Here is a 27,975-nt window from a genome sequence, read left to right as displayed (position 1 = left end):
AAAAGTTATAAAATGTATTAATATAATATATACCTTGATAATAATGAGCCCTCAGCAGAATATGCTAGCAAGATATAGTTTTTTGTTTATAAATTTATTTTGTTTATTTTTGGCTGTGTTGGGTCTTTGGTGTGATGTGTGGGCTTCTCATTGCGGTGGCTTCTCTTGTTGAGGAGCACGGGCTCTAGGTGTGCGGGCGTCAGTAGTTGTGGCACATGGGCTCAGTAGTTGTGGCTCACAGGCTCTAGAGCGCAGGCTCAGCAGCTCTGGCACACGGGCTTAGTTGCTCCACGTCCTGTGGGATCTTCCAAGACCAGGGTTCGAACCAGTGTCACCTGCATTGGCAGGCGGATTCCTAACCACTGTACCACCAGGGAAGTCCCTAGCAAGATATTTTTTATAGGAGTAAAGGAATATACAAAACTGGAGAATAAAGTACCACAAGTGTTACATCCACGTGACCTTCTTTTCCACTCAGTTAACTCTTCTTGTTCTCTCCCATGATCTCCCAGGATCATGGTGACCATAAAGAATTAATTATCCTTGGTTGGGTAAGTTATTAATAAGATGATTCATTAATTAAAATATTTACATGAATGACAAATGAAACAACCCTGATGAAGCTTTTTAAGTAAATGAAACTGAAAATGTGTCCTGCTGTTTTATTAAAGGCTGTCACAAAGCCCTAAATAGTACTTGTTTATAGACTACTTTGAAAGATAAAATATTTGCTTTGTAGCTGTCATTGTTGACAAAGTACCAAGAACCATTTTCATATTAGTAAAGATAATACAATATTAAGTGATTCATAAATCAGAATATAAAACAGAAAAGTTAGAGTGAAGATAGCTTGAAAACATTATCTCAAAAGAGATTAATTTTAAAATAATATGGCAGTACACTAAGCCACTTACTTTTAACTTTAAATGTTAATTTATCTCGGAATTTTAATTCAGGTTTCCTTCCCATTAAGAAAAAGTACTCTACGAAAAAGCTAAGCTTACAAAGCAGATATGTCAGAAGTCAATTATTCACATTACAAAATACATTATTACTTTGCAAAATTATTAATGAGATTACTTTAAATCAATAAGCTTTCAAGGTGTAAATCTCCTGAGATTTTCTGATGCTACCATTTGTCAGGAGCACACAACCACATGGCCATGTGGTATGGATCATGACAAACGTCAGCCTTTGGAGTCCAGCAGGCTCTAACTGAAATCCCAGCTCTGCCATTTATGAGCCCCGTAACCTCAAGCTGCATTTAACCTGTTGGAACCTCAGTTTCCTCATCTGTAAAACAGGGATAACAAATACCTCCTCTGAAGAACACTCTAAGGATAATCTAAGACAAATACAGTAGGTAGTTAATAAGTGGAGACTACCTTGTTAATATTAAATCACAGACTATAATTCAAACTCTCTGAGGCCCATTAATTAGTAGCTGGGGATTTCTAACTCAATATTCTTCCAAGTCTGAAGTGGACATAGGATGCTTTTACAGAGCTTTTCCTCAGGGAAGAATATGATTGATGCAAGACAGTGTTCTATTGTTTGTTTTGGTTGTTTTTTTGGTTTTGTCTGTTTTTAAGTACTGGAGGCTTGGAACCCATTTTGAACAAGCATAAGTTAAGGGTTAAAAATGTTTATTTGGGGGGCCATGTTGAGTGGGGGCGCAAGCAAATTGCATTTTTATTATTTTGTATTAAAAATCCATAATTGTAAAACAAAAACAACATTAAAATCTTGTTCTGTCCCTTGCGGTAACATGAATGTGCTGAGAGCCTTGGTGACCCTCTATTCAGATTTAAGCCCTATATTTTTATAACCATAGTTAGTGAAGTCATTTAATATTTTTGTGGGGCTGTTGAGGGCCAAATGAAAAAATACCTAGGAAAGTATCTAATGAATTGATAAACATCGTGTAAATATTAGTTACCGTTACTATTAATGACAGAAATGCGCTCCTGGTCCCTGCCCTAAGGAAGAAAGTGAAGAGGTCCCCTTCCACAAACCAAAAGCTTGAAGACAAACTGTTTCCAATTAACCCAGGAATTCAGGTGAATAAGGCTCAAAAAATGAGATCCAATCTTAAATTAATTAGGTGGTATAAACTCTTTTAGAAACTAAACTTACACCATGATCTACAAGTTTCAGGGCCCAAAAACATAAAGCAAAAGTAATTTCTATCAGCAGAAGAATACTCCAATTTTTTCCCAAACATCTTTAAAATAAACATATCAAAAAAGACAGAGCTTTAAACTGTTTGGCCTAAAGAAAAATATTTATGACTATTGAGAAATTGATTCCTATCATAGAATGATTTACCTAAAGCAGAGCTCTATTTCATCCTGAGGTATGAGGCATTGATATATTTAATCAAAATGTTTTACAGTTATTACTTTTTTTACTTTTATGGTCTTCTGCATCTGTGTTATATACCAACAGTTTTAGAGCATTAAGTGAGAAGCGGGAAACAGAAGATGTGACTGGAAAGATAGGCAGGTCCTGTAGCATAAAGCGCTTTATATGCCATGTTAAGGATTGTGAAATTTAGCATTTGAGTGACGGGGATCCACTAAACATTTTTAAGCCAAGGAGAGAAACACTTATATTTAATTTTAGGCAGATCACTCAGACAGCAACGTAGAGTATTTTTAAGGCATGCATCACAGCCTCAAACTAAGACATAATTTGAAGTGTGGCATAAATGGTATAATTTTGGTCATATTGTTGACTTTCTATTTTTACATTATCTCCTTTCATAACGTGAAATCAGATGGATTCTTTGAAAACATGAATCAGTTCCAAACAAAATCCAACTTAACATTTCTTCCACAGTTTGATGACTAATTGGAGCAATAAAATAATTTTGAGTAAAGTGAGGCAGAGAGACACATGTTTTGAGTATCAGGGGAATTTACCAGTTAACAACATTATCAACCCTAATCTCACTTTGAAGTCAAAGAGTAACCAAATCAACATCTTCTTTGGCTTAACTTAAGCCAAATAGACCTCTTTTACTACAAATGCTTGTTTAAACTCTTTGAGTCATGGATAACTTATCTGTAACATGGGGGTAATAAGATAAAACTCACATACTTCCTTATATTTTTGAGACTGTAAGCTCTGTGAAGGAAAAGACAAGCAGTGTATGCCACCTTCACATATTTATTATATGTTGTCCAAAAAAGAGTCACAGGCTCCAGGGCTGCCTGGCACACAGTAAGGATGGAATGGATGAAAAAGAGGAAAGAATTGTCAGATGAGATAATAAACGTGAAATTGCTCCACAGACCGTAATGTTAGTTATTACTGTTGTTTTTGTTTTGCCTATTCCATAAGCAGTCTTAGCTTCTTTTAAAGTTATTAGTTATGAGAGGATGCTCTGAAAATACTTTTCCTTCAACAGAATAAAAAGCTACCATCCCTCAAGATGCATTTAAGTCAATTATTTTTCCAGAAATGCTTAAGGAATGAACAAGAGCCCTTAAGAGTTACTCTGCTGGTAATCTTAAATATTGGTCTTGTTTAAAATACAAAATGCCATGCCAAAAAGGAATCAATAACTTTTTTAAAAAAATAAATTTATTTATTTATTTATTTTCGGTTGCGTTGGGTCTTCGTTGCTGTGTGTGGGCTTTTCACTAGTTGCGGTGAGCAGGGGCTATGCTTCCATTGCGGTGCGCGGGCTTCTCATTGCGGTGGCTTCTCTTGTTGCGGAGCACGGGCTCTAGGCGCACGGGCTTCAGTAGTTGTGGCTCACGGGCTTAGGTGCTCTGTGGCATGTGGGATCATCCCGGACCAGGGCTTGAACCCGTGTCCCCTGAACTAGCAGGTGGATTCTTAACCACTGCACCACCAGGGAAGCCCAATAACTTCCTTTTCTGGTGCAGAATTTTAAGGGTCCAATTTGAACAAAGAAGCTTAACATTGGATGCCTTTTGTAAAGACTGAAGAATGCACTGACATCTCTTTACTTGATGATTTGTTAGTTACTCTTTAAATGGAAGGATATCAGGTGTCCTGTACGTCTGAGATTATTTTTCTTAGCTTATCTAAGTTTTTCCTTTTCTACTACACACAACGCCACATATCTGAATCTGGAATCAGAGTGTTTGATTTAATATATGCTGTCCCTTGTAATATCTATATTTTCTGTCTCAGTACCTTCTGCATCTCAACAGACATCACCAGTGGTCACTATTAACCAGGTCATTCTCATTAGAAACTCCAGGCTTATTATTCTCAAGGCTAGATTTAGAGAACTCTAGGCAAATGTCTTAAACTCTCTCTGTCTCTCTGTCTCTATTTCTGTCTCTTTGTTCTACTTCTCCTAACCAGAGCAAAGTTTTTTGAGAGAAGAGTTTCCTTCATTCACTCCTCTCCATACAAACAAAATGCTATGGGTTGCTATGGTGCCTAGTTTTCACTGCATATGCAAAATCGAGAGAGTGTTGCCTTTGAGGCTTCTCAGTCAACAGTCATGGATGAAGGCTAACAACATTTCAGTTCCTTAAAAGCGTCATTTCTCCCCATGCCTCAAGGCTTGTGCCTGTGCTGTACCATCAGCTGGAAATCTTTTACCTGGCACTTCTCCCCTCTTCGGCTGACGAACTCCCACTCACCCAGCAGATCGCACTTCAAATGATGCTCCTCTAAGGAAGCCTTTGCTGGCCTCCCACACTAGACGAGTCTCCTACTATGTGATTTTACAGCAGCTGCTTATGCGTTCTTCTCCTACGACACTTATAATGGCTTCAAAACTACTACATATTTTGGGTTCTTTTAATAATGGCTGTCTCCCACAATGGCTCTAAACTCCATAAGGGCAAAGACTACATTTACTTTTTCTCCATCATATCCCTAGCACCTAGGAGAATACATTGTAGTTAGTAAATGCTTTCTCTTCACTCCATTTTATTAACTCACCAACCCAATTCTAGCCTCCAGCTGCCCTTATCTACTTAAAATAGGAAAATCTGTGGGGTGAGGCAGGAGATTGTTGTTATGTACTAGTTGATATTTTCAAACCAAGTGAAACCTGTATATTTTAATTTTGCTTAAAAAGAAAGCAGGTAGTAATATGTTTCAGAAGGCAAAAAAAAAAATCTTTCAGAAATAATTTCATGAAATTCCACCTTATGAAATATTTCTATAAATTTGGAGTTTGTTTTACTCACATGCCACTTGCTAGAGCATTATATATGTTTAAGTCCTTCACTTACACTAAGACCCATATAAAAAGAGTTTCAAATTACCCCCACAGCTCACTTTTCAACACATAGTCAATTTGATATCCTATAAAATTGACAACAAAACTTGAAAAACAGCATGAGAGAACGAAATATTCTCAACTTGCAACTGTTATGGAAAGCAATAGAGAAAAATTTAACCAAAAGATTCCTAAGAAAAGATATATCTCAAGAAGAAGATTTAGGTAAGGCAGTTAACCAGTGAGCTAGTTAAGAAACCTAGTAGGGCTTCCCTGGTGGCGCAGTGGTTGAGAGTCTGCCTGCCGATGCAGGGGACACAGGTTCGTGCCCTGGTCCGGGAAGATCCCACATGCCGTGGAGCGGCTGGGCCGGTGAGCCATGGCCGCTGAGCCTGCGCGTCCGGAGCCTGTGCTCCGCAACGGGAGAGGCCACAGCAGTTAGAGGCCCGCGTACCGCAAAGAAAAAAAAAAAAAAGAAGAAAAGAAACCTAGTAAATGGACATGCCATGAATGTTACTCAATGGAGTAGGAGACAAACTGATAAAAATATCAAACAACCAAACCAAAAAAACTAGACAAATCTCTTACATCTCATTGTTTTCCGGGTAAGAACATTAAAAAATTGTGAGGAAAAGTGATTGCTGTATAATTGAAAAATACTTCAAAGGGCTCCTATAAATACATACGAAGTATTGTCATAAAATTAATTTGAAATTTATTTTCTTGATAATCGGGAAATTATTTTTAGCCTCTAAGAAACAGCATGGCATTTTGTAATAATCCCACTGCTGTTGCTACTACTGCTTCTACTTCTTCTTCATTTATCATCCTCCTCCTCCTCCCCATCCAATACAGACATGTTGATTTTGGCATTCAAGTGCTCAGGACTGATAAATAGAACTCCCTGTTTTATTGAAAGTACTTTTCAAGTTATAATAATCTAAACGTCATGATCAGCAATAGATACAGATTTGTAAGTTACTTAACTGCATCATTTCATTGAGCTTGAGGCTCAGTACTTTTTAAAGAACAAGTAATAAGGGCTTCCCTGGTGGCGCAGTAGTTGAGAGTCCGCCTGCTGATGCAGGGGACATGGGTTCGTGCCCCGGTCCAAAAGGATCCCACATGCTGCGGAGCCCGTGAGCCATGGCCGCTGAGCCTGCGCGTCCGGAGCCTGTGCACCGCAACGGGAGAGGCCACAACAGTGAGAGGCCCGCGTACCACAAAAAAAAAAAAAAAAAAAAAGAATAAAACAAATAAAAATAATCCAGGTGACTGTGCTAAACTGTTCAAATTCAGCACCTACATGTTTTGTGCACTTATGTCTCAAATTTAATATCTCTTCCTATAATTTCCTGATTTGAAAATTAATCCATGTCTTCTCTTTCTACGTTCTTCAGCCCCAAATGATAAACTTTTAATCTTTCACTATGATTTTTAATATGCCCTTAGCATTGGAAAGCATGAAAAATTCTAGGGGGGAAGGTAACTACAAATGGGTAGAGATTTTTTATCTTCCAAAAGGGTGTTTATATAACTTTTTTTAAGATGTTAACCAGTATTGAAGGACTGTTTTCTTCTTAACACTGCCCAGAGCTCATACTGTCTGAATATTAGTAAGTCTTATTTCCCTAAGATGGGAACAGCAACAGAGGGAAGATGACTAATATAGCATGTCTCTCAAGATAAGTTTGTTTTCTACCATCTGACTGTAGGATGTAGTCTTTATTAGGGTACAAATGGATTATAATGGAATGGTCTGGTTTCTATTTCCATATTTTATCATTCTCACAGTCTACCACATGTTAGATAAAACAACATCTTAAACAAATGAAAACAAGGGTTAGTTGCTGATAAGAAGATTCAAGTTCCCATATGTTACAGCTTGCTTTCTTCATTTAAGAAATGGTATTCACAAATATTTTTGAAATGTATTAAATTTTTTCCTTTGATAACCTAGGAAGATTTCTAGACTGTCATTTCCTGACACGTCAATTTATAAGAATCTTATAATTTGAATTTGGGAGGTAAGGTGCTCTACTGTTGCGGAAAGGACCTTAAACTGGTAGAGAGCAGTATAGACACAACAAAGAAGGAGGTAACTGAAATGAAAGTATATTACTGGTGCACAACTTGAATACATCTTTAACGCTTTACTTAATGTCTAATCCAAACAAAAACTCAAAGAAATCTTTTTCCTGGATGTTTGAATAGTATGTAATTATTTTGCATCATATGAATAACTCTTCGTCAAACATTTACTAAATACCTCTTTACTAGGAGTTGTATTTAATAATGGGGCTAAAGCAGTGGTTGCCAAGTGGGGGGTGAATTTGCTCCCAGGGAACATTTGACAATGTCTGGAAACACTTTTGGTTGTCACAACTGGGAGAGAAGTGCTACTGGCATCTAGAGGGTAGAGGCCAGCAATGCTGTTAAACATCATACAATGCACAAATCAGTCCTCTAGAACAAAGAATTACCCAGCCCCAAAGACCAATAATGCCAAGGGAACAAACTCTGGAATAAGTACATAAGGATGATTTACCGGGGCACAAAACTGGAGAAAGAATACCTTTTAGGGAGGTGATTGTACGAATCCTAGTGAGAAGAGACAGATCCCTGAACTAAAACAGTTAACGTTGGAATGGAAAGAAGAGTCAGATGAAGAAATACTAGGGAAAGACCACGGACAAGATACAGCAATTGAGAGCTATGAGGGAAAGAAGTAAGAAAGATGAGATTTCTGACTTTGGTGATCCAGTAGTGACTGTCAATACAGTGGAACAGGGAATGCAGAAGGTAAAACAGGTCTGGACAGAAAGCACGTTTGGCTTTGGAAATGCTGAATTGGAGGAGACTAACACTTAAATGGAACCAACTGCTAAGTGGTAATTATACAGATGAATGTATAACTCAGCGGAGCCCTAAGGTTGAGATTAAAAAACCAAGGATTAATCAAATAAGTTGAAGTTTTACACATTAGATTATTATTTATTAAAAGAGATGATTGTTAGAAATGCCTTTTCACAAAGCAACCATGATGTTTGAAGGTGGGAAACTTAATTTCCCCCATAATGGAGACGTTCTCCTCTAGGGCAAATATGCATTTTGTGCTAGTGATGTTTCCCTCTCCCCCTCCAATATTATTCTCCACACTAATTCACTGTCCTTTTATATGAATGTGTGATATAAGTGAAGAGTGAGAGAAGAGACGTCTCATTAGAAACCAGGAACTGTTTGATGTGTTTGCCAAAACTCTATATAATTTGGCTTCTTTCCTGCTACTTAAAGTGTCATTTCACTATAATTCTAAATGCAATTTAATATTAGCTATGAATTTTCAGGGTAGGCTTAATTAATCAAGACATTAAGTTAAAATACATGTTGCAAATATATGCATTACAAACACATTTATATAATTTATAAATAGCTGTGTATATAAATTACTTATCTATAAAACATACAGCATTTCACTGCTGTTAATTTCAAATAGGATCAAGACACATGAATTCAGGGCAGAGGAAGGAAATATGTGATACCTGTACATTCCATAATCAGCTAAATTTTGGCAAACTCATTAATTTTTTACAAGAAAAAAGACAATATTCAGAATTCTAAACCTCAAATGGTAGTGATGCTTCCTGAGCCAACCCAGTTATTGTTAGCACTTACATGCTAAGAAACAATTAGAAATTAATCTTTTAAATGAAACTGGAAGATAGTTTTGGAAGACAATTAAGGAAGATAATTAAGTACAATAGTGAGAAAATGGCTTTCAGATGTGTTCTGAATAAACAGTACCAGGCATTTTCTCTACTAAACACATATTGAAAAGCACAAACTTTCAAAGTTCACATTTAGAAACAAGAAAGGAAAAATCAACAGGTGAAACTTACTTGTGCAAGGTAATTCATGACAAATGAGTAGTACTTCTTTCACCTCAAAGGAAAAAGTTCATGTGGCATTTATTATTTCATTTACCCAGTACTTTATCCCAATTAGAAGAAGCTCTTTTTCACCAACTGCTAAATAAATGCAATTTATTCAGTTGGGTTTGCTTTGCAGGAATTGTTTTGTGTGTAACAAGAGAGCAAGAAAATAAGGATTTTTAAGTGTCACACTTCCCTCCAAATATCCTCTATCAAAGATATAGGTGGTTCCTTGATATAAGAGACAGGCATAACACCAGGCCTGTGTTTTATTGTAGTCATTAAAATTGTCCTATTTGAGCCTCCTTTCTGATTAATAAGCTGAGAAAACAATGTCGGCGGGCAGCTAAGAAGATAGCCCTAGTTTCCTGGGTCCTCTAGCCAGCCGGGCAAGGGGATCTTGCTGAAGGGACTGTGCAGGAGCAAGGAACGAAGGAGGCTGTGGCTGCCTGATAATCTACTGCTTTGGACTGTTTGGAGTTAGGAGGGCTGGTTTAGACCAATAGTGGAATGGAAGGAGGTTTGAAAGAAATAACACTGGCAAAGTCAGATCTCCTCTGTACAAAGAGTGGGGGCCAAGAAATGAATGCAGCGGTTTAGAAGGCACTCTGCTGTGTGCGGTTGACAGTCAGAATAATGAGCGCTTTCTTCAGATGAGACTGGCACAGGCGCCCTTTCCAGGACTGCATTTTATCTCAGGGCCCATTTGCCTGCAGCTGAGGTACTATTACCAGTCGAATGTGGATGTGATATAGCCACGTGATACCAGCATATTTCTATTTCTAGAAAGATAGCAGAGAGAAACCCTCCAGTGTAATCATGCCAGTGTATGCTTACCGTAGGAGGGAAAGGGATTTTTCATTTTTTGTTCCTGGAGCTGAACCACCAAAGTTGAAAGAAAAAAATAAGGCTCCGAATTAAGGGGGGAAAATCTGATGTTAGGAAACATTGCCTCATGTGCTTTCCCACTCCTGGGAACTATTTATTAAATAGGCCATACTTTGCCGAGGAGAAAAACCAAGGTGGACAGATGTTCAACACTGCCTTTGCAACCCATAAACCCACTTCTAGAGAAGCATTCATCTCTGGAAGTCAGGAACCCCCAGAAAGGCCATCCTCCTATGAGTCACATGGCAATGTCCCCACTACCAGCCAGAGGTAATTTTACCATGCCGGAGGCCTGGCGGATTTCCAAGAGATGAGTATCCTGCTCTCTCAGACATATTGTTTTGATATTTCTTCCATAAGGGCAAAGTCTCTAAATAAATCCTGACTTTTATTTGAAAAAAGCAAGTGTACTTGGTGTGTCCAGGAACTTTAAGTCACAGAAGCAATAAATTCTAGCACCCTGTTTCATCTAAACAAAGGGGCCTCCGAAAACAGTTGGTATTTACAAGGACTGCAGAGCCTTGAGTAAGCATTTTCCCAGCAGCCATGGAAGGTTCTAATGCACAGCATTACTGCTACATAGCCAGCTTATTAAACCTTAACGGTACTCTTTTAAATGCTTTACACCAGGGCTGCAGATAACTCACCCACAGCATGGCTCCTGGAAGCTACCCCAACTCTGCAGCTACCCTATGGCATACCACCTTTCAACCTGAAATACCTAAATACTGGTTTCCTCATTTCAATCAAGGGTCAGCTAACTAAGGTCATGGGCCAAATCCCACCCCACCCCCATCTCCTTTTTTGTATTATCAGTGAATGAAGAATGTTTTTTACATTTGAAAATGATTGAAAAGAAGCCAAAGAAGAATATTTTGTGAGACATGAAAACTATATAAAAGTGAAATTTCAGTGTCCATAAATAAAGTTATATTGGAACACAGCCACACCCATTCACTTATACATTGTCTAAGGCTGTCTTTGCACTACAATTGCAGAGTAGTTGTTACAGAGACCCATGGCCCACAAGCTGAAAACCTTTACTACCTGTGCCCTTTACAGAAGAAGTTTGCCAACCCCTAACTTACAGCATTATCAGTCATTTTCATCCTTTAACAGGTTCTGAAATGTATTATTAGCAATTTAAAGGAGGGTTCCATGTCAGCCTCTTTACCTGAGGTCAGAACTGATCACTGCCTCACAGGCATGCCTGCTGCCCCCACTTGAGGAAAGCACCCAAGAATTCTGGGTGGGCTAACCAAGGATCAAGGTCTCAGAATGGTACCTTTAAAAAGTTCAGGACTGACTTAAGCAATGTGAAGCTTTAAAAGTAATATGACAGATCTTTTTTCTCCACAAACAGTACCAGAGCTTACAGATCAAAGTGAGTGTTGTTCGCTTCCAAGGAAACGCTTTGAAATTTGTTGCAAAGAAGCTGCCAGGGCTCAGAACGTATTTGGAGTGCACCTTCGAAGTGGCCTTCAGAACCTCTCTTTTGATTACTTTTTTGTTTTCCTGACTCTTTTTTTTCTAACATCTTTATTGGGGTATAATTGCTTTACAACAGTGTGTTAGTTTCTGCTTTATAACAAAGTGAATCAGTTATACATATACATATGTTCCCATATCTCTTCCCTCTTGCGTCTCCCTCCCTCCCACCCTCCCTATGATTACTTTTTAAATAGTCTCAATGATGCCAAATTTTGATCCATTAAACTTGGATTTGATTCGTATTTTTAACCTTAAATCATCCAGAACTAGAGCCAGCGAATAAAAAAGAGAAGCACATCGCCTGGAATAGAAGGGGGCCTTGATAAACATCTGTGGAAGGAATTGAGCTGGTTCAATATAAAGTGAGCCTAATGCAACTTAAAGGAATGAAAACCAGCTGAAGACATACATGGACATCCATTATCTGTGCCCCCACGTGTGCATATCCTAAATCTTTCTGCTACACTCATTAGGTCCCAAATATTTCTGGCTTTCTGGGCTTCTGAAAGATTTTCTCCCTTTTCTACCCAACTCCTCCCATCCTTAAGCCTGCTTCATGGTCCAACTTTGTCTCCGCTTCTACTTGACATCTGGCTGCTTACTCTGGACTTCTGGAGTCATATCTCTTCTCCACTACTCTGACCAGTTCTGATCAATATGCTTCCGCAGCTGTAAACAAAATCATACTGGAAATAGTCCTCAACCCAAAGTGCCTTCCATGTTCACAGACTTTCCTGAGGGAAGTGGCCATAAAGATTCCTTGCTGATAAGATGGCAACCCTGTCCATGAGAGGCACACACACACCATACCACAGGCCAACGCAGCCAGCCCTCCAGAGGGAAGAAACAAGGGAGGCAGGGATCTATGAAGCAGCATGGAGCTCTCCATGGACGAATCCCACCTGTTTGAAATCTCTGTGCTGAATCCAAGTAGAATTTCTCTTGGGGGAACAGGAGGCAATGGTATAAGTAAAGGAAAAACGGAGGAAGGAGACACAGGAAATGAGAAGTCACCAGGAATAAGTAGGATCATTCGAAAGAGAAATATACCCTCAAAAATCAGAGGGACAGGAAGATGAACCATTGGAAAAGTGCCCTCTCAGGGGTAGAGGGAGATGGTAAAATGACCAGTTCACTAGATTCGCTATGATATTTCAAGTAGTATGACCATGTTCTAGTTCTTTATAATGTCTGGCTATGTAGCTACTAGGAAGGCTTCCTGTATTTTCTGACATTCCCACTTCTCACAGTAACCTAAGTGGATCTCTTCTTAGTAATCTGAAAAAAAATCTGTGTCCATAGAAATGTGATTTATTTCCTACGCATTTAATAACTAGGCTCTGATGGCTAGAGCAGAAAATTCTAAAACTGCTTTGAGTACCATCAGTACCTTTGTAGTAAGTGTATTGTCCCAGGTAACTTCCTAAAAGATAACATTTCTTTGGACCCTCTGAAAAGGTTTTCCAAAATGAGTTTCATGACTTTTTTGCTTCTTCCATTGAATGTGTCATTTTATGGAGTAACGTAAGAGCAAAAGGATTCATTTACAACACCTTAGAGAGTGATAAGACAGTCTAAATTACCAGCTAGATATCTGTAGAGCAAATGTGACTTATCTCTAATCCTTATTTTCTAGGAAATGCTCAGTGTTTCCACTACATTTAGGTAAACAACAATAACAAGTGTATGTATTTACAATATCTGAAAGGAGTTACAACTGAAGCATTTTACAGATTTCTCTTGCAATGTTACATATTCTGTTATAAAAAAATAAAAGAAACTAAGAGATAGCAAATAGTCATTCATTCATATGTAAATTAAATAAGATTCACTATGTACTAAGAACCGAAGGTAAGTTGGATAAGATATTGTCCTTGTCTTCATGAAGCTCATGGTGAAGGAGAAAGATAACTAAACGGAAAACACAACAAAGCATCCAGGAGGGACACCTGCTGCAGCCCGGGGTGCTGAGTTCAGGGGAACTTCCTACAGGAAAAGTGCTTGAGCTAAACCAAAAGGGTGAGGCATTTCCTGCCATGTCTGGGCAGTCTGATCTCTGTGGTTTGACGAGTAACATACATTAGGACCTCTTGACCAAAGGAGCAACAGCACTGATCAGTGAAAGGAAGACAATGGGATAGTGAATCTCTTTCATTTTCAAAGAGTCCCTGTACTAATATACAAATTCTCCCGGGAAGGTTTAGACCTCAAGTTTTTGCAGGTAAAACGTTATCCCTAGCAATTGATGGAGGAGAGGATAAAGGAACTCCAAAGAAAGAGGGAAGAAGAATGGTTTCCTAGGAGTTACTGCTTGGTCCAGCCCTGACTTTGGACTTGTAAGAATTTATACTGGACAAAATATATTAACTATTAAAATTACTCTGCCTGTGCATATGCCTAGAAAAGGTAAATCATGCATATTTCTCACATTCCACATTCTGTGCTCCTGTTCCTGCTTCCCCGGCCCTAAACTTCACCCTACCCTCCACTGGGTACGACAGCATATGGTGTGAATTAATGTTAAGTTTGAATCTCATGATTTCTGCTAAACTTTGGATCAACATGACAAATCACACCATTAACTCACATGGTCATCTTCTAAATTCATGCTTTGATTATAAGGAGCAACAGAGTTTGGATAGGCCAGTAAAAATCCATCCCTACTCCTACGAAAGTGACTCCAAGTGTTTTCATAACAGAGAATATTAGTCAATATTGCTTCTATATTTTCTGTACCTAATATTAAGTGGAACAAATCACAAAATAATGAGGAATAGTAAATGGTTGTCTAATATTACCATTTTGGGAAAAAAAATCTGCTTACTAATGCAAATGCATTGAACAGAAAAAAATGAGCAATAAAATAAATTTGAACTTGCACTCCAATATTGTTGAATTCAATCTTGTCCAACCTTTCACAAATGTAGGTTCTGAATTTTGTTTTATTTTGTCATTGCTTAATTTACCAAATTCCAAACAATCTTTTGGGAGATTTGCAGACTGACTTACTTCAAAAGGCAAACGGACAAAAATAACTTGAAATTTCAATATGTATGAAGAAATACTCTGTAAAGAGTGTGCAAGTCAGCAGGCATAAGGGAATTCCTCACATAACCGCAATGCAGACCACTTCACAAATACCTGAGCAAATCCTAAATTTTTATTGCACTGAAAGACAACTGCGAGAGAGGACAAACCACCACTTACTTGTAAATAGCTTCACTAGTTTATCAAAATAATTTCCCTGCAAGTCTCTTGAATAGAGCAGCACCTTAAATCTGTCTTAATTACCAGCACATGCAAAACACAGAATGATTGCTTTAGAAAAGCCATCAGTCTAGATGCTGCGACTAGGTGAATGTCCTCAGTGGGCACAGCATTTCTAGGCAAACTATGTAGGAAAGACTCACTGTGACTCTATAAAGATGAATGGAATGCTTATTTGATATGCAATCATTTTAGATGAATTATAGATTGATTACATTTAATTATAGAACTACCATATTCATAAAGTATTCCAAGCCTTTGTCAGTCATCCATCTAGCTTTCTACACAAGGGAAGCCTGTGAGAGTAAGCGAAGGAAGAAAGTGCTTTAAAAGTTACTGACTTCATGCAATTGCCACAAAGGTTGTGCTTAAGGTCTTTGACGCTGAAGGCCCATGGAAAAGATCTGAGTTGTCAGTTTGGCTATGAATACAGATTAGAACTAGTGTTCACTGGATACCTACAATTTTATCTTTTAATTCACAGAATTACTCTATAAAATATATTTCATTGTCTCTATTTTACAGGCATGAGAACTAAAGCTCACCAAAATTATAAGTAATTTGTACAATGTAAATATGTGAAGGATCCAAGTTTACACCTAGGTGTGTCTTATTTCAAACTTTGCATTTTCTTTCCACTCTACCGTGACACCTCACAATAGGTGCCTCAAATGTCAAAAATCAAGAGAAACACCTGGTGGTAATTTAACTAAGATATGATTAATTCCTGGGATAGCTAGACATACTATAATAGAATAACTTAAACTCTAAAGGGATAAACTCTAAAGGGATAAACTATTGAATCAGGCAAGGGGGTGTGGGTTAATTTTTACGTTCTGTATTGAGGAAAACCTCCCCAAAAGAAAACAATTGCAAGTGGGTCTTGAAGGATGAGTAGGAGTTCAATGCAAAATTGGTGACCTGGGCAAAAGGTTAGAGGAAACCAAAACTAGACACTTGGCACATTCAGGGATTCAATAGTTCAATGTGGCTAAAAGGTAATTTCCTCCATACTCTCCCCTCTTCTTGATTAGCACATCTCAGTTCTTTAGCCTTTCCTAATAAGCCTAATTTTATACTATTATTAGAATTAATAGAAAGAGGTGATTTTAAAATGACAATTCAATGGTGAAGTTGCCATATGTGCTAAAGTGCCAAGGAACTAAAATGAAGACTGTATCAAGGTCTTCTTTGATCTTTTTCCTTCTGGAGCCCAATGTCTTTACCACTGAAAATTAATTTTTTAAGGCACAGATTTTTCAAGGAGGAAAGAATGGAATATGAATATAATTAAATATCTGGACACTTATCATACTCTCTTCTTGACTTTCTTATTCTAAGCAACATTATCTACAGGCTAACACTACCCTACTAATGCTTCAGTTTGATGCCCTACCTTTTCCTTGAACATTTCTTAGGGAATCCCAGGGAAATCACCAGTATGAAAACCTAAAAATTATGTGGAAACCCAGGCTAGTAATCAATATTCCTGATAGATTTTTGCAGTACCTTTCTAAATTTATGGAGTTCTTTTCAGACCAAGCTAAACCACCAAGGTAAAATGTCCACAGAACCTAAAAAAGGTATTTCATCCACCACTTCTTTTCTCCCTAAGACAGAGGTTCTACTCTCAACAAGCAAGTACCTTGAAGGGCTCCTCAGACCTTGGCTTCTAAATTTTTGCTAAGTATAGCATTTTAATAATTTTTACATAATCTATTTACAATGCCTTATGCTACAAGTAATCTTTGGAAAATACATGTAGCTTAGTTGTCTGTTGATATACTCCTTGCCTCTTAAAAGACTCTTAAAACTGATTTTTTTGTTGGTGGGAATGTAAATTGATACAGCCACTATGGAGAACAGTATGGAGGTTCCTTAAAAAACTAAAAATAGAACTACCATATGACCCAGAAATCCCACTACTGGGCATATACCCTGAGAAAACCATAATTCAAAAAGAGTCATGTACCACAATGTTCACTGCAGCTCTATTTCCAATAGCCAGGACATGGAAGCAACCTAAGTGTCCATTGACAGATGAATGGATAAAGAAGATGTGGCACATATATACAATGGAATATTACTCAGCCATAAAAAGAAATGAAACTGAGTTATCTGTAGTGAGGTGGATGGACCTAGAGTCTGTCATACAGAGTGAAGTAAGTCAGAAAGAGAAAAACAAATACCGTATGCTAACACATATATATGGAATCTAAAAAAAAAAATGGTTCTGGCCTTCCCTGGTGGCACAGTGGTTGAGAGTCCGCCTCCCGATGCAGGGGACACAGGTTCGTGCCCTGGTCCGGGAAGATCCCACATGCTGCGGAGCGGCTGGGCCCGTGAGCCATGGCCGCTGAGCCTGCGCGTCCAGAGCCTGTGCTCCGCAACGGGAGAGGCCACAACAGTGAGAGGCCCGCGTACCGCAAAAAAAATAAATAAATAAATAAAATAAAATGGTTCTGAAGAACCTAAGGGCAGGACAGGAATAAAGACACAGACGTAGAGAATGGACTTGAGGACACGGGGAGGGGGAAGGGTAAGATGGGACGAAGTGAGAGAGCGGCATGGACACACATACACTACCAAATGTAAAACAGATAGCTAGTGGGAAGCAGCCGCCATAGCACAGGGAGATCAGCTCGGTGCTTTGTGACCATCTAGAGGGGTGGGACAGGGAGGGTGAGACGGAGATGCAAGAGGGAGGAGATATGGGGATATATGTATATGTATAGCTGATTTACTTTGTTACACAACAGAAACTAACAGAACAATGTAAAGCAATTAATACTCCAATACAGATGTTAAAAAAATAAAAAATTAAAAAAAAATTTTTTTATAAGACAAGTTTATAAATTAAACCAAAAGTTATATATGCCTCCCACTATATTGCTATTCTTGTTGAATAAAATATATGTGAAGGTAAAAAAATAAATAAAACAAACAAAAAACTGATGTTTATGATTAAGTGGTTTCTCTGCTGCTAACCCCAGGACACTCAAACTTCCCTTTTGAAATAACATTTATTTCAGATAATACATGCTCTCTATGGGTAGCCTGTCCACTTTTCAAATGTAATGATCCTGTCTTCTGTGGATATAAAATTTTCAAAAGATATTGGCATAATTCAGGAGAAAACACCATCTTTTTATTATGATCAAAATTGATCTGACCCCGAGCTAGCACTTTGGGGAACTGGGCTAGGTAATCATGTAGACACTTTCAGGAAATGGCTTATTTATGGATTTCTTTTCATGTATGAAAGATTTCACACTTCTGGCTTTATACAATTACATCCTCTCTTCCTTTCCAATATGTTTCTAAAGTAGGAAAGCTATATATGGCAGGAGGGTTGAATTTCTACATCAGCTAGAAATCTGTTATCTGCTAAACACTGGCTCTAATGATGATGTATTAGGAGTACATTTATTCCTTTTCTGCACCCAGTCCTCTCTAGCAGATTTTTACAGTTCTCATTTACCTAATAAAGTAATACTAAAGATGGTTTCAAACCCTGGTCATTGCCCAATGTTTAAAATAAATCTGGCTTCTAAATTTATTATTTGAAAAATACTTGTTTTTCCTGAAGAACTGGAATAGTTCATCCTCTTGGATAATAATAAGTAAGTCTGCATGTGTTTTTTCCACCACTTAGTCGCCACTTAGTAGCCCATCATTATTCTATCACAATTTTAATAAATAAATCACTGATTAGGTAGTATGAATAAAAAGCTCCATTTTAAAAAATGAGTTATTATTTGAACTTGTTCTCTATTTTTAAAATATTGAAGGAAGAAATGTGATTAACCTGTACATCGATATAAAGCAATAAAAAAGAGTCCAAACAACTTGCTGATCTTCGCTCCAATCCTTTTGAAATGGCTATGTTTTAAATAAAACCTATTTCCTTAGGCTAATAAACAATCTATAATCCATTAAGCCTTTATGAACAAATCTAAGGCTTCCAAAATTGTACTTAGGGAAGACAGAGTCGAATAATGGATTTGAAGAAATACGAAGGTGATTAAACAAGACCCAGGATCCAACTCCCATCACCGTAATGACTGTTAGAGCCTTCCAAATGGCCATTTGGGAAGTTTACATATTATCTAACCCGGAATATGAAAGACGATACCAGGGAAGAAGGCAAGAAACAAAATTAATTCAGAAAGCATTGGGGATAGAACAACAGAAAAAAATGAAAATCAGAGTAATTATTCTTTAAAGAATGAAGAGCTTTAATGGATATTTTAAGCTAAAGAGAAATCAGGAAAGTTAACAATATTAACAAAGAAACTGCTGGTTTTAGAGTTTAAAAAATGTCATTTTAAGATTGAAGCCTGGCTTAAATAAATTGGGTAAGATCATTCTGATCTGAATGATGCCAGAAATAACTTAGCTATAAACAATGAGTTGTACTTCGTTCATATGTCTGAAAAAAAAGCAGAAGTACTTTTCTCCCATGTATTTGAGTGTACTATGGAAAATCAACACTACAATCCACCAGCTCTGGGTAGAAAAGCCATCTCTGTGCTGACTCTATGTGAGTTTATCTGTGGCAGAGACTGGGAATTGTCCTTCTAATAAACTTTCTCCTCTGCTTCCCTCGTACAGGTAATAGAACCTGGAGCTGGGCACATTATCATGCAATATAAAGAAGGGATTTTCCAGTCTCCCCTGAAACTAAGTGCAGCCACTTAGTTTTAGTTAGTGTGGCTAAGTTCTGGCCAATAATTGAGTAGAGTGACGAGGGTAACTTCCAAGTTCTGCCTGTAAAGGTAAATCTGGCCTTCTCCTTCCCTTCCTATAAGAATATCCACCCTGGACCAAGCAGAAGAGGACAACCCCTTAAAGTTACTGGAACCAAAAGACAAAACCCTGAAAATTCTGCAGAGAAGAGCCACCGTACTCAGATTTATTGCTCTGACTCTTATATGAGAGGTAAATAAACTTTGATTTTGTTTAAGCCATTTTTAATGTAGGCCTCTTTCTCCTGCAGCAGAACCCAAACAAAAATCGTAAGCACACTGTAGCACTTACTATGGACCAGGCAGTACTCCAGGTGCTTTTAATATAGTAACTCACTAAATAATGCAATAATCTAAAAAGTAACCTATCATTATTTACAGGTGTAGAATTCAGACAGAGAGGTCAAGTAAGTGGTAGATCCAGGGTCTAATTCCAGGTAGTTTGGATTCCATATGCTTGCTCACTCCATTTAGCATAATACTATATACATTTACCAAATATTAAATTCATATCTGTTTAATAAATTAAGAAGTGATCCATTTGTTTAAAACTGTTTAATTATATTTAGAAATCTCAACATGGATGGATTTGTTAACGCAATCGCTGATTTTCCTCTTCTCCAAGGGAGAAATGATCACTTTGTATCAGCGGTCCCCAACCTTTTTGGCATCAGGGACCGGTTTTGTGGAAGACACTTTTTCCACAGAACAGGGAGGGTGGTGGGTGGGGTGGGGGGAGGGGTGGTGGTTCAAGGCGGTAATGCAAGCAATGGGGAGCAGCAGGGACCGGTTCCTAACAGGCCGCAGACCGGTAGCAGATGGGTAGCGGCCCGCAGCCTGGGGGATGGGGACCCCTGCTTTATATGGTCAGGAGGTTTCTCTAGAACATTCTGCACTCTGCTGCCTTTCACGTAGCCAGTCCCTAGTACCTCTGCAGTGACCCTGGCATATCAGCTATTGCTGAGTAAGACCTGATCCATCATTATAGAAGCACCAGAGACTTGAAAAAAGGCGCAGATATACAGCGCAAAGAATCAACGTGAGGCATGTACATTACCTGTTTATTTTGTATTCTGTTAGCATTGTGCTTATCAAGTGCCAGGGACAAAGTGATTGGTGATAGTGGATGAGTTATAAACATGAACGAGACACTCTTCCCCCTTCAAGGAATTCAAAATCCAGCCTCCTTCAAGTACAAGATTTTCCAAAGGTCTCTTTTGTGTCTTTCCCTTAATACAATAGGCCTTTTGAGTATGATTAATGCCAGAAAACTGTTTTCAGTGGAAAGGAGAAAAGGGAATACTAACAAACGTAATGAGATTTTAAAATTTTTCTTTGCCCCCCAAAATGGTATCTGACATTTACGTGACAAAGAACAGAGCCCAGCTCTTTGAGATATTTTTCTTCTGTCTCCCAAATATCAAGAAATGAACCTGTAAGGATTCTTTTTGCAGAGATTCAGGTTTTTCAATGTTTCAATAATGAATAGCTACTTTGCCATAGATAAAGTTTCAGAAATGAACCAAAAGCTATAGGACTCTCTATATTCCTGAAATAACGAAGAATTTAACCAATTAATACATAAAGGGAGCACATGATAATTGTAGAGTCAAGACACAATTTTGTCAATCATCTTTCTTGATTATAGAATCCACCAGGCCAAAAGTCAAATGTCTTGACTGACACTTACTAAGACCAATTCTATTAAGGTGACTTCTATTCTCCATTTTCCAATTTGGAAAATGCATTGCAGTTGTCATTTGTAAACCTGGAAGTTGTGCCAACATCAACTTTAAGCTCTTATAGAAATGTGGTGTGTTTTAATAAATAGTCTCCCAGATTAATGGAATACTTTGTTTCTCACATGAGCACCCAGCACATGGCTAAATGTGTCTTTCATTATGCCAGTTTCAAAGAGAACACTATCTTTTAGTGAAGATTATAGTCCTTAAGATGTTTAGAAGTATCCCTACATTGTTTTAAATTTCATTTTAAAAGGGAAGGAGGGGGAGATGTAATAGTTCAGAATATTTGTTGCAAATCAGAGAAATAAATCTGCATTTGCTTACTTGTTACAGTCTGCCAGATCATTCATCTATCTACCCATCACCTATCTATCCATCTATACAAAAATACATACATACATCATATTCATTTAATAGTTGAAAAATAAATTTTACTGAACTAGAGCCCAATTTCTGGATTCAGCTTGTCTAGAATACTGCCTAATGGGTCAAAAAGTCTGGAAGTGCATTGCTATAAACTGATCTGCTTTGGATCTCACTGGAGTAAACACATTTTAAAATGTGGAGTCCACATTTTTCCCTCTAAGCATATATCACCCAAAGCATGTCCAATTTGTTCACAGCCATCTGCATCATTAATCAACAGTCTTTATGTTCATTCCACACTTAAATTTTCACATACCCACCCATGAACTGCATATGTACATTACAGTGTATAACTTGCGGAAGGAAGATTGTTACTTAGAATAATGAGTTTCTTGCAAAACTATGCCTATTAGTTTTCTCAATACCAAGAGAGTTTGGCTGGTATTGAATTGACCCATTAATTGAAACTCATGAAAGGTTTACTAGTCACATTTCAGGGTGGCCACATTTCTCTTCTTCAGCATTCTATTTATAATTTCTATATTCTTAAGTCATTATCATGCATTAATGATGATGTGTCTATCATACCTATGTACTTCCACAATTGGTTATCCCTCTGAACAACAGCACTTTAAAATCAAGCCTTAAACACTCTTGCTTGTAACTGTTCTCTGTAAACTTCTCATGTGTATTTCAGCATAAGTAATGAAAGCTTTTGATAAGTAGACTGTGCCACAAAAATTAGCGTTTTTGTGACTAAGCCGAAGTTTACTGGAACACGCCTTGACTTCGTTATTCAAACTCACGAAACCAAGATCTACTCACCTCTAGATTCTTTTTTTTATATATTTAGGTAAAAAATAATACCGCTTACATTGCAATACTTACTATCCTATGAAATATACTAGTGAAGTACATCCAGCATAATTATTAATTGGGAGTTTTCGACCTTCTCTCTGTAACTGCAAAATGGGATACTCCCATGCAAACCTCAGCAGAGTTCTGTGTTGCAAACAAATTCATTAGGAATTGTAATAATAGGAAGTCTTTGTCTATACAGAGTCAGATAAAACAGCATTTTATGGATCCTAACAGTAATGTAAACATACATAACTCATCCCAATTAGCCGAAAGTCCTGACATGCAAGATTACAGGCATAGATCTACTAGGATGCAGCAGAAATGATACGCATATTGAGAAGGCTGGTTACCTTCATCAGGATCACGGAAACTGAAAAAAATGTGTTCCCCTGTTGTCTGTCTTACACAGAATCCTTTTTCTGACCTGGTGTTACACTGAAATAAATTGTCAACCAAACCCTGGAAAGACAAACCCGAAATGTACCCAGAACTCTGCATAGTAAGTAAATTTCCAATAGAATAAAATAGGGATCAAGGACAATGTCATTTATTAAATAAACTACAAAGGCTGAAAGGGCTAAAGATTTTCTAGTAAAAATTTTAAAAAGATTTTCAGCTTTAAGTAAAATATTCCAAAGATCTAGGAAAACATAAAGTAGTAGTAGCAATAAACTATAGATCTATGTAGTAGATACTCCTCTTCATGCAATGAGTCAAAAGTCCCCAGGAGCCAACCAAAGCCACTTTCAGCATTGGTGTTCAGGGACTTCTCCGCTCTTTGCAGCTGGTTAAGATAGAAACAAAAATGCCCCTCCTTTCTACTTGAACCCCAGAGGAAAGCAATTTTACAGAGCCATAGAAGCAGATCTTATTAAAGTCTGTTTTCTGTACCTCTCTAAATTTCTCTCCCTTTATTATCAATGTGTTGTGTTCTGAAGAATGGGTTCTAAGTGAGCTTTATGAAATGTGAACTACTTACGAATGTTCAGTGCATGCTAAATACATATTCATCCCCCATTAATATAAAGCTATTTGTTGATCCAATTGTATTTAGAGTTTAACTCAGTACAATTAAATTTTATCCACATTACCACCAGCCAAAACAAAACTGTTTTAATTATGATTTTAAAGACTCAAAGGATTGATTCTTTTTAACAAACTGAAGTAAGTCACAGAGACATCAACTTTTAAATAATGTTCTTCCTGTAAGGTTTAACCCAGAAGGAAAGTTAAAACAGATATGATTGGCAAATCTTTAAAAACTCAATGTATAAATGTCTATCAAATATCCAAGGCCCTAAAAATCAAATAGCAACCAAATTTTGTAACCCTAATTTTAACCTGTTCCTGTAATTCCAGCGATAATCCAATAGCTAGATTTAAAATTCAACAATGAACACATACCAGAGATAAGAAAAATGTTATTTGTTAAACTTAGGATTCAAGTCACAATTTCAGGCCAACTGATTCATAATATTTTAAATCTTAATATCAAGTAACCAATGCCAAAAACCTCCTTTGTTACCAGACAGATTCATTTCAAATAACAAGTTGATATGCCAAAGTTGGGCTGCACCCCACAGGCCTACAAGGCTTGCACTTGCCCAGCTTTAAGACGGAAGAAAGAGCCCGGAGTCAGTAACAGAAACATCAGTGGTTTCATGGATGGGGGGAGCTTACACGTCTGAAGCAAGGTCCTGAAGCGACACCCCATTGTGTGCGTGCAGCGGACAGCGTGCCGCACACTGCGGCAGTCTTCGCTCTGGCTCCCGGGGGGAAGGGAAGGTTACCAGTTATAGGCGAACTGATGTCAGGTAGGCTCATTAGTTACCAGGGAAACCAGTTGAGAGGCACGCCCCTCACTGCCCCTTTGATAAGAACAATCACCAGCTGGGGCCTGGGGCAAGTATGTAGGAAGGTCAGTCATGTGAGTAGAGTGCCGGTGAAGCAGGCACTGGTCTGGCAGGGGATGTACGGAGAGCAAGGGACGAGCCATCTTGAGTGGCCTGACCATACGGCCAATAAGCATGGGTCACACATTTATGAAAAGTTCTACTTGCGGCTTGTTTTTCTCAATACTATTACCAAAGTTCATGCTTTGCAAAATCTGAACTGTTTTGTTACAAGAAACACAAGACAAAGAGTTTTCCCCCAAACTGGAGTCCCCAGTGATCCTTTCCTTGTGAGCTGCAAAGAAGGGAGAGACTATCTACCAATTTCCTGTCCCTCTGTGCAATAATGGGCTTTTAGAAATAACTTTTCCTTCTTTCATGGTCAAATTGACCCTACCTTGATTGTTCTTGGATGAATTGGCCCCCACCTGTTGCCTCATGGTTGTTTATTTAAAATGAGACAGGAGAAAAGCGCTGACAACCTAAGACTTGTTGACTAGTTAGGAATGATTGGTATTTTAATCCTCAAACCTAATACCAAACAAAAAGAAGCCTCTAGACTTGTCTTACAAGATAATTAAATTAATCACTGAATAACTAGATTCATCTATTGAGACTGTAAAGGACTGAAAGTGGGACACCTTTAAAAAAAATTCCTTGGTACAAATTAAGAGCCAAACATGACTGAATTCATAGTCTGAGGCTGTTCTTTAAATTGCTATGCTATTGAACTTTTGCTAATAAAACAGATGACATCTGACTGATTAAAGCAATATTCACACTGATTATTTCAGAATGGTAGCACCTGTGACCCCTAAGAAAACAACTGTCTCTTTAAAAGCCAGCCTGAAGCTGGCGCTCAGGTGTGCACACAGAGCCTTTTGTCTTTAGACTTGGCAAACACCCAGCTCAAAAATAATTTTGTCATTCAGAGGAGAAGTTATTTTATGGATAAAAGATTATGAATTTCACAGCTGACTTGAGATCTACTCAAGCCAACAACATTGGTTTCTACTTTGCAAGAAGGATTTGTTCTGTCAATGCAGATTTCTAAGTAAGTACTTTTCTCTTTCAAAGGCCAAGTCAGATTTCAAAGAAATATTTACATTTTTTAATACAAATGAAGCCACTGATTATATTAGCTCAAGTTCAAAACTGATGCACTCTTTGTGCCCCTCCTCCTACACTTCAGTTAAAATGGAAAGAGACTGGGTTTCTAACTTTTAATACTGAGATTTTTTAGTACAATCAAAATGCAGAAGCGCTGGCTTAGATGGAGTACTAAACTGAAGAAAGAATTAAGGGCTGAAGTGGCTTTTTGTTGTTACACGTGTTATTGTATGTCTTTTTAATAATCAGTTCTTTAGCTTCCTGAAAAATACATAACAATACTGATGCCATATATTAGAAATATATATATGAAAAAAACTGAGGTACTGTCTACTCTAATTGGTGCATTTATTTTCTTACTTTTATTTGGTTTCTAGTTTCTCATTCTTATATGTTTTGAAAGCTTAAAGATGTCAGATCAGGCAAAGATCAAGAAGAACCTTTTTGATTGGGGGCGTCCTCTAGTTGTGAACATCTCTAAAGCCTGAAAGGCAACTTAATTAGTGACTAAGTGGAGAGAGCCTATTTAACAACAGGCCCTAATTGGCATTACTCCTGGTCACCTGAGTAGAACATAGAAAGGTTGCAAATGAACCGGCAATAGATTTAATTGCTCATTCTGAATATTCGTAAAAGTCTGAGTCTTTGTCTCAAACCCAGTTTAGACTCTAAACAATTTCATTTTTCTTTATAATTGGTGATCAGGCTCAATATACTGAAAATGTGTTTATGTAAAGACGCCACCATACAACTAATTTCATGATTCCTGTTTTACTTACAAATGCCTCCATTATGACTTTAAACCATGATCCATTGAAATGACTGATGACTTCCAATGCTTCTTCATATCCTTTCTCTGAATATATAAAGGGATCTCTCTGATAAGAAAATCATTAGCTTAATCAGATGATCCAAGGTTCTTTCCCATCTACAGATTTATTATTTGATGCTTTTTTTTAAAATGAAGACTGTTGGCTACAATTTGGTTGTACTAATTACAATCAGTTATTATTCGGAACTCAATAAAAATACAGGGCTTCCCTGGTGGCGCAGTGGTTGAGAGTCCGCCTGCCAATGCAGGGGACACGGGTTCGTGCCCCGGTCCGGGAAGATCCCACATGCCACGGAGAGGCTGGGCCCCTGAGCCATGGTCACTGAGCCTGCGCGTCTGGAGCCTGTGCTCCGCAACGGGAGAGGCCACAACAGTAAGAGGCCCGTGTACAAAAAAAAAAAACAAACAAAAAAACAGCATGTAAAACAAGATATTCTTATGAGTCCATATTGAAAACTACTCAAACATCAACATCTTTGAAACTGTACGATACAGCTTTTTACTGAGCCACAGACTTTTCTCTCTAAATCGGTGGACAGTCAGCAGTTCTGGCTCCCAGGGCCAACTCTGCCACTAAACTGTGAAGGCCGCAGTCTTCTTCATCTGTAACATCAGCGTTTGGACATCCTTCGTCCCTTCAGTGTGTCTGGGAGCTGTTTTAGAATGTAACCCCAATGCAATTTGTGAGGGGGAAAAAAAGTCTTTCCTCCTACATGTGATAAATCTCCATCTGTGACAAATTCATCTTCGCATATATGAAATTCTGGCCTCATTTCCTCTGACAGACCCCACGGTGACACTTTTTTAGTTACGCACAAAATCAGGCCAAATTGTCACCCAGGAAAGGCAGAGAGGCGACACACTCCCAGCCTGCATCGTCTAGCCTAATTTTTCTTGTTCCCTTTGACGCCACTATGGGAGCCTTGCCAGCTGCCTCTCTGAAAACAATTACTAATTGCACTTGCTCAAATTAGCCCTTCCTCAAAAGTCCCCTCCAAGATCACACTACAGTGCTGACCTGATATCCTGGGGAGAGTAACTCAAAGCCTTCCCTATCTCCCCTTCCAAACAGGTTCCTGCAAAGAGACTCATGGGTAAAACCACGTCTGATTCTTGGAATGAGCTTCTTTTCAGGGCTAAGAGCCTGAGGGCTCCATCTAAATAAAATAAAGTTTGTCATGTTGTCAGTGCTGGATGACATATGTGCACTAATAGAGGAAAAAATCCCCAAACCATTTGCCTTTGCAAGATAGCATTTTGTGAGTTCTAGCACAACACTAGGCCTATAGCAAGAACTTAATAAATACTTGTGCTTGCTGAATAATAATTTGGCAAAAGATTCACCTTCTTTAAGAAGAAGGGTTTTTACTTAAGCTAGCATCTATCCCAACTACAGTCCCTGTGTTTTTAGGTTTAATCCATCTGTCATTAACGTATGGGTGGGTCTACCCTGCAGGATATAACCCTGTCTACTGCTTCTCCGAGAAAAGAACAGATTAGAACCCTGAAGCCTGTGCGTACACTTAAGAGCTCTCTTTGGCCCTTTAATGCAAAGTTCCTAATTTTCGAGATCTACTGGCTACAGCTGCGGATAAAGTCAGGCCTGAGCTCTGTGAGTAGATTTCACT

At 38.1% G+C, this 27,975-nt stretch overlaps 1 protein-coding gene across 19 annotated transcripts in view; it reads right to left on the bottom strand.

The window, feature by feature from the left end:
* Positions 1-27,975, bottom strand: part of NRXN1 (neurexin 1) — a 1,121,986-nt gene that overhangs the window by 361,226 nt on the left and 732,785 nt on the right. Inside the window, exon 1 of one of the 19 annotated variants that reach the window (XM_029232593.1) lies at positions 24,194-24,280. The exons of the other annotated variants lie outside the window; for them this stretch is intronic. Within the exon in view, the coding sequence (XP_029088426.1) occupies positions 24,194-24,227 (34 nt within the window). The 5' untranslated portion in view covers positions 24,228-24,280. Of the gene's footprint in view, positions 1-24,193; positions 24,281-27,975 lie in introns of those variants that run through there. 19 annotated transcript variants of the gene reach the window in all.

The sequence above is a fragment of the Monodon monoceros genome, unplaced genomic scaffold (genome assembly GCF_005190385.1).
Source record: "Monodon monoceros isolate NGI ecotype Baffin Bay Population unplaced genomic scaffold, NGI_Narwhal_1 Super_Scaffold_19, whole genome shotgun sequence".
In the NCBI taxonomy this organism is placed as follows: Eukaryota; Metazoa; Chordata; class Mammalia; order Artiodactyla; family Monodontidae; genus Monodon; species Monodon monoceros.
Note: the sequence above shows the minus strand (reverse complement) of the source record. Positions and strands in the feature narration are given on the sequence as shown.